Source organism: Lathyrus oleraceus, chromosome 2 (genome assembly GCF_024323335.1).
Source record: "Lathyrus oleraceus cultivar Zhongwan6 chromosome 2, CAAS_Psat_ZW6_1.0, whole genome shotgun sequence".
NCBI lineage: Eukaryota > Viridiplantae > Streptophyta > Magnoliopsida > Fabales > Fabaceae > Lathyrus > Lathyrus oleraceus.
The window spans coordinates 179,362,982-179,370,813 of record NC_066580.1 but is presented as its reverse complement, the minus strand read 5'-3'; the positions used below and the strand labels follow the sequence as shown (position 1 = coordinate 179,370,813).

General features: G+C 32.1%; 1 protein-coding gene across 1 annotated transcript; it reads left to right on the top strand.

Annotated features, from left to right (window-relative positions):
• The first annotated feature begins 2,097 nt into the window (after positions 1-2,097).
• Positions 2,098-3,875, top strand: LOC127118763 (7-deoxyloganetin glucosyltransferase). Its single transcript, XM_051049023.1, has 2 exons — positions 2,098-2,712; positions 2,794-3,875. Exons 1-2 carry the CDS (start codon positions 2,196-2,198, stop codon positions 3,717-3,719), a joined length of 1,443 nt encoding a protein of 480 aa, XP_050904980.1. The 5' UTR covers positions 2,098-2,195; the 3' UTR covers positions 3,720-3,875.
• Positions 3,876-7,832: the final 3,957 nt, after the last annotated feature.

Genomic DNA, 7,832 nt, shown 5'->3' with positions numbered 1-7,832 from the left:
GCCTGATTGCAACATTAAACTCCATTTTGAACGTCTGATCTCAAATAGTGCCTCTAGCCTAAAATAGGTTGCTATGACCAAAGTGGTTATTGGTATATTTCTGATGCCTTTGAAGACTGAGTTCATTTATTCCACGAGATATATTTTTATGTGGCCTCATCAATGACCGTTGTCGTATGCCCTAATCCACTTCTCCAATGGAATATTGTCAATCCACCTTACTGCATCTGCATTTGTCATGTCTTCGCGGTAGTGTTTGAAGGAAGGTTTTCTTAATGCATACCCTTCATTCACAATCTTCTTCTGCAACGTCTTATCTTTGGTCTCCCGCGTGAAATTTTGAGTGATGTGTCTAATGCATTAGACATCTGTTGAAGGAGGATCCTGCTAATCGTTATCAAGGTTTTTATAGGCACTATCAATTTATGGATGTCTGTCTGAAATCAAACATAAGTTATTCTGAGGAGCAACGTGTAATCAGTGATTTTTTAGGAAAAAACTCCATCCACCAGCAGTCTCCCCTTCAACTAGAGCGAAGGTGATTGGAAAAATGTTGTTGTTGCCATCTTGTGCCACTACCATGAGTGACGTTCCTTTATATTTCCCGTACAACCATGTTCCATCAATTTGTATAATAGGTTTACAGAAAGCAAAACCTTTGATGCATGGTTCATACGCCCAGAAGAGTCGGTGGAATATGTCATTTCCACTAACGCAGGTCCCGTATGAGGTATATGCCGACAAGGTCTCCAAAATGACAACAATCCCTAGAGCATAATGCTTAAGTACCACCAAGTATTTTGAAAGTTCTTTATACTCCTCCCAGTTTCTGAACATTTTTTCAACCGCCTTAATCATAGTTATCCATGCCTTCATGTACGATATGCGAGATTATTTTACTCACCTTCAACGAGGGATTGTCGCTAATGACCGACACAATTTCGTGGCATATTAACTGAGAGCTAAGTTTGTGATGATCCTACATCAGGTTGGTGATTATGCAAGTGTGAGCTGGAACCATGTAACCTATCTCCCAAGAATCACTCATCTTCCGGTAAGATGTTGTCAACCAGAACAGACAAAGCTTATTACGACACAAGATTTTGTACCTTGTAACATTAGTTCGATCGATCCTATAATTAGCAGATCATTTCTGTGATATTTTTTATGGCTCTGACAAAGTCTTCTTTTGTGCGAGATCTATCTCCCTCTTTTAATGATCCTTGATTTACTTGAAATTTGAAATTATTTATTATTGCCTGTCTTTTATTTTTAAGTTTTTAGTATATAAATTAAAAAAATTATGATTGAATAATTAAATATAATAATTTTATAAATGTGTTTTTAACTATTATTGATGTCATAAATATATAATATGATGTAATAATTTAAAACTAATGTAGATAATAGTATATAAAAGAGTTTAATTGAAATACATTGAAAGTGTAAAATGATTTTATACCATCAGTTAATCATAGACGTCGAATATTAAAAGAAATTTGACTTTTATTTTAAAAATCTATAAAATCTTACAAACGGATGATGAAGATGAATCGACGGTGTAAAACTTCTTACACTGACTGACAGTGTATAGTAATTATTCTCTATATAAAATTGATAAAAATTAATTAATTTTAGATTGAAAATATGAAAAAAATCTTATTTTAAGATAATCTTATTTTTGTTGAAAAGACTCTTGGGATAGAAGGTGTATTATCTTTTATTTTAATAATAATATAGATTATTATATTTATTAGAAAAACAAAATAGAAAACATAAAATTTAATTTAAAATACCAAATGACCGTCTACTGGCGGGAGGGAAGAACCAAACGACCGATATGTCATCTATGAAGTTCTTTGCCTGTTTGGAACACATAATCCTCTCCCCGTCTCCCGTGGAATGCATTTTGCTATTGGTGCTGCCCTTAATCCAATGGCTACAAAAGTTTGAAATAAAAATATTATAATGGTATGGATTATGGCAGGACCATGAGCATGACAAACCCACGTGTCTATAGTATCCCCACCAACCATCCACTTGACACCAATATTTTATTCTACACCGCCATTCCTATTTCACCTATAAAACATCTAGTTCTCATCTAATGTATCAGAGTGAACAAACTCAAATCACTTCTTTCTTTTGCTAATTAGTTCTGCTTTGAAAGAAAAACTTTATTAGTTGCTAACAAAATGGGTTCTCTAAACACAACAAAGAATAAACCACATGTTGTGTGTATCCCATATCCAGCACAAGGTCACATAAATCCAATGCTCAAACTAGCAAAACTTCTTCATTTTAAAGGTGGTTTTCATGTCACCTTTGTTAACACTGAATACAATCACAAACGTCTTCTCAAATCAAGAGGTCCTAACTCTCTAAATGGTTTATCTTCTTTTCGGTTTGAAACTATTCCTGATGGTCTACCTGAGACCGATGTGGATGTCACACAGGATATCCCTTCTTTGTGTGACTCCACTCGAAAAACATGCCTGCCACACTTCAAAAAACTTCTTGCAAAACTCAATAATGCTATAGAGACCCCTCCTGTTACTTGCATAGTTTCTGATGGTTGTATGAGTTTTACTTTGGATGCTGCTCAAGAACTTAATATTCCAGAAGTGCTTTTTTGGACAACTAGTGCTTGTGGCTTCATGGCATATACACAATATAGTCAACTCGTTGAAAGAGGCTTAACACCACTCAAAGGTAAATAATTTTTTCTTACATGAAAATTTTATGTTTTTGTTAGATAAGTATAAACAAGATTTTAACGTGTTCAACATGCAGATTCCAGTTATATGACAAATGGATATTTGGAAACTACCATAGATTGGATACCAGGCATTAAAGAAATAAGGTTAAAAGATATCCCAAGCTTCATCAGAACTACACAACCAAATGATCTTATGGTTCATTTTTTATTAGGTGAGTGCGAGAGAGCTCAAAAAGCCTCCGCAATTATTCTTAACACTTTTGATGATTTGGAACATAATGTTTTGGAAGCATTCTCTTCGTTGAATTTTCCTCCTGTTTATTCCATTGGTCCCTTGCATTTACTCTTGAAAGAAGTAACTGATAAAGAACTGAATTCATTTGGTTCTAATCTTTGGAAAGAGGAGCCAGAGTGTTTAGAATGGCTGAATAGCAAGGAACCAAATAGTGTTGTTTATGTGAATTTTGGAAGTATCACAGTGATGACAAATGAACAGATGATTGAGTTTGCTTGGGGATTAGCAAATAGTAAAATACCATTTTTATGGGTAATAAGGCCTGATCTTGTAGCCGGTGAAAACTCAGTTCTTCCTCAAGAGTTTCTGGAAGAGACAAAAAATAGAGGAATGTTATCAAGTTGGTGTCCACAAGAGGAGGTTTTGGATCATTCAGCCATTGGAGGTTTTTTGACACATAGTGGTTGGAACTCAACGTTGGAAAGTGTGTGCGGCGGTGTTCCAATGATATGTTGGCCTTTCTTTGCTGAACAACAAACTAATTGTAGATTTTGTTGCCATGAATGGGGAATTGGTTTGGAGATTGAAGATGCTAAGAGGGATAAGATTGAGAGTCTTGTGAAGGAGATGGTGGAGGGGGAAAAAGGTAAAGAGATGAAAGAAAAAGCTTTGGAATGGAAGAAATTAGCACAAAACGCTGCTTCTGGTCCAAATGGATCATCGTTTATGAATCTTGAGAAGATGTTTCGTGATGTTCTTCTGTGAGAAAATTCCTATAATTTAATGTTACTATTATGTCCTTTATTATAAAATTCTAGCTTTTGTTGTATCTTAGTATACAACTATTTTATACTGTATGTGTAATTTTACAATAAAGATTATATTAAATTTATAATAGAGAAATATTTTTTTATAAAGTAATTTAATTATTGATTTAAAGTTATTGTTATAATCTTATTTTTATAAAGTATTTGTAATTTAATAGATGTTTTATCATAAAGGACGAAGGAGAAAAGGTAGATGCATAATTTGGACTCTAACCATTGAGATTTTATTTTATTCAGTGATTGAGATCCTTTAGTTAATGAAGAATATAGTGATGTTTAAGAGATAAGAATGTGGTTAATCATATTAAAATCTTGTCATCATTCTTGGAGTTATGTATAGAATAGTTCATGCCAACTAATGTGATCCCTTAGTCTAAGTACGAACAAGTAACATTAGGTTTTTTCTTTTTCAAATAAAAAAGACCTATACTTTTTTATTAATCTATTTATTTAAAAAGAGTAGACTTTAGGAAAAAAAACCTTTTAAATAAAAAAAATTTAGGTATGGATATTCACGAAAATGATGAACAAACAAATAATTAAGTATATATTAATTTTATTTGTAAATATCCGATAATTTATCAAATTCGCACAATTATAATTTTTTTCCATGCCTCTGAGTACCACTTATACTTTTATAAATTAAATTGTTGTATCAATAAAAGTTGTTATGCTAACATATGTCTTCGGACATATGTTAAGTTATTTGAAAAAAAAAATTAGTTTAAAAAACAAGTTTTAAAAATTAAATTAAATCCACTAATCCAACAGTATATAACGTTTATTATTTATAATAATATTTTTGTGTACAATATGCGTTTGTTATATATATATATATATATATATATATATATATATATATATATATATATATATATATATATATATATATATTCTTTTCAGTAACATCCATAATCAGGAGGATTATCCTTTTCAAGCGTTTCTTTGGCGTTCTTCAGGAAAGATAGACGAGTGTTTTGTCCAAGTTAGATGTGGCAGTGTTGATATCTAACTCCAAGTTATGCAAACGGATCTATGTTGCACCATCTCCCGTTTCAATATACCGGAACGATGATGAGAGGTCTTTTTCACCAAAAATGATAATCAATTTATTTTCCACCATGAACTTTAATTTTTGGTGCAGCATAGTGTAGCGGTAAATTCATGACCATCAAGCTATGGATAAGCTTAACGTCAATAAAATCAGAGTCGCCACCGTGCCTTTATTTTTTCCAAAGAAAAAGGAAAAAGTACGAACAAAACCCAAAGACAAGAAGTTTTCAAATCAAAACTAATAAAATGACAGAGATTACAAGTAAGAGGGTTGGTTACACGGAGGGAAGATGTTAGTATCCAAAGTGTTCTAGGTACTCCTAGGGAGCCATTTTTTATGTGTGTATGTGTTTTTGTTATAAAAGATGTTTGAAACAAATAGAGTGTGGGAATGAGAAAAAGAATTCATTAATTATATTTTTGTGTTTAACAAGAACTTCAGACTTGTGCCTACGTACCAACATAAAAATGAGGGATCAAAACCTCGTAGTTTGTGGTATCAAATTCAAAATGAGTGAAATGTTTTTAATCAAAATTTAAGTTTGAAACAGGCACAAAGGGTCCAAAAGTTTGAATGAGTGTTAATTATTTTTGTCTTTTGAAATTTTAAGTCAATATGGTTAAGTTCATTTACAAGTTTGATTAAAAAAGAGTTTAAAAATGCAATGGCATAAGGCCAAAGTTTCTAATTTGCAATAAAGTCTAAGTTTGAAATCACAAGCGAAGAAAGTTTTTGAAAAGGGGATAGATTTTTAAATTTAAGAAGTGAGAGAAGATAAAGAGACTAATCCTAAGCATAAAATTAAAAGTTAAGAGTTGAAAAGATTTGACCAATGAGATGCAATCCAACAAACAAGAATGTCATATAGAAAACCCACTTTCCCTTTGGACTCTGAATCAAGAAAATATCCACAAGCAATTAACAATATGAAGATCAAGCAATTCCATAGCTAGCAGTCTTCTTTGTCTTCTTATGTATTAGATGAAATACTCATTGATTAACTCAGAATAAAGCATTAGACACAGGATCAAAATAACAGTTGTATCAAGACTATATAGCAGATGAATTCAAGTGGATCCCAATACTTGCATCAGATAAAAGCTCAAATTATAAGACTTGATCTCAGAAATGTTGGCATTGGCCAAGCCCTTTTGCATATGGAATGTTGCCTAATCCTAACTCCAAAAGTTCAGATCAAACCCAACAGTCCATGCAAACATTTTTTAGGGTTTTTGTTGTTTATTAAGTATTTTAAGGTCCAAAGACCACAAACACAAACAAGATATACAAATAAATATATACAATCATAATATATGACTCAAATGAGCAAAGTGAAGATGGCATAATCATAAACAAGTTAATGAAATGAAAATGGTAATGAATGATAAATGACTTGAAATTAAATTGTATAAAGTAAATGACTTGAAAATAAAATCAAAGTTAATAATAGTTAGTGTTAGTCAAAGTTAGTTAGATGTTAGTGGAGTTTTACTTTTTAATTGATTAAGTCATTCTTTGGAGAATATTCAACCATCTATTCACAAGCATGGATTCTTGAACCAAGACATCTTCCAAAGGAAGGAAAAAAGGCCAAGTTTCCACACAATACCATGAAAGATGGGAGACTTACAATCCCACTTACTAAAATGCTATGCCTTTAGGATCAAATTCAGCTCTATGTTAAGCAATCATAATTGGACTTATGTAGAAGTCACAACTATCTGAGGTCGGGCAATAAAAATTTAGGTGCTAATGCATGTTAGAGATTTGGTATAATGAACCAAACTCCTAAAACATACCACACACTAAAAGAAAAAGATCAAAGGATGAACTTATATCATCCATGCTTGTGAGATGAAATGTACATACAAGGTTATTGATGAACCAATTAGCCTTAAGATTTGGAGATTTCATTGGTCAATGAAAGGGATAGGAAAGAATGGGATTGAAGATGAAGAGGGAGGGGAGATGAGAGAAACACAAATTGGTCATGGGAGGAATTTTATCAAATTAAAATCATTCATTTATTTTGGGAGATGAAATGTACATTTCATCAATTCCCTAAATCCAATAATTTTAATTCAACAAAAGTCAAATCAACATTTACCAAGGCCCATACACATAGCCAAACATCACAAGTCAATAAAAATGGCTCAACATGATTTTTACACAATTAATCAATTAAAAATGCATTTAAATTCAATTTAATTTGGTCAAAACCTAAAATCTCTTCAAAACACCAAATGAATGGCATAGAAATTTATCCTAAGTCAAACAAGGTCAAAGGACCTTAGACAAAAAATTTCATGATTTTTGAAAAGTCAGAAGTATTTTTAAACAATTAAAAATATGCACAAAAACAATTAATTCATGAAATATATCAAAATTAATCCAAAAAATAATTTTAATTCAGAAAATGAAAGAGAAAAATATTTAAATATTTTTGGTGAAAGTCCCATATTTTTTTGGATTAAATATGAAATTAATATGAATTAATGAAAATAAGCTAAGCAAAATATAAAATCAGAAATTAAATAAAATGAAAAAAAAAAACAAGGGCCATCAGATCTCCCTCATTAATTGAGGTGGCAGATCTGATGACCACACCCACGCGTACCACCATGCTCTCAAGTCAACTTAATGTACGCGTGGTAATGCAAAACAATGGTCCAGATTATAACATCTAAACATGATCAGATGGTTAGGAGGTGTGCCAACACAACACCAGAGCTAGGGCTCCGGTCATCTTCTCCAGTGACCTCCATCGGACTAGTTCAACTTCATCTCAATGGAAAATGACAACCAAGGACACTATTTCAAAGAGAAAATGTTCAGGATCACGTATCTGGCCTCAATTTTCTCCAATTCCAAGTATATAAAAAGATATAGCGATTTGGATTTTGAGGATTATGAATTGAGTTGCTTCAATTTGATCTCAAAGCAACTCAATCTTCTTGCCTATATTGGTAGGACTTCAGCCAACCAAAAATCACAAAG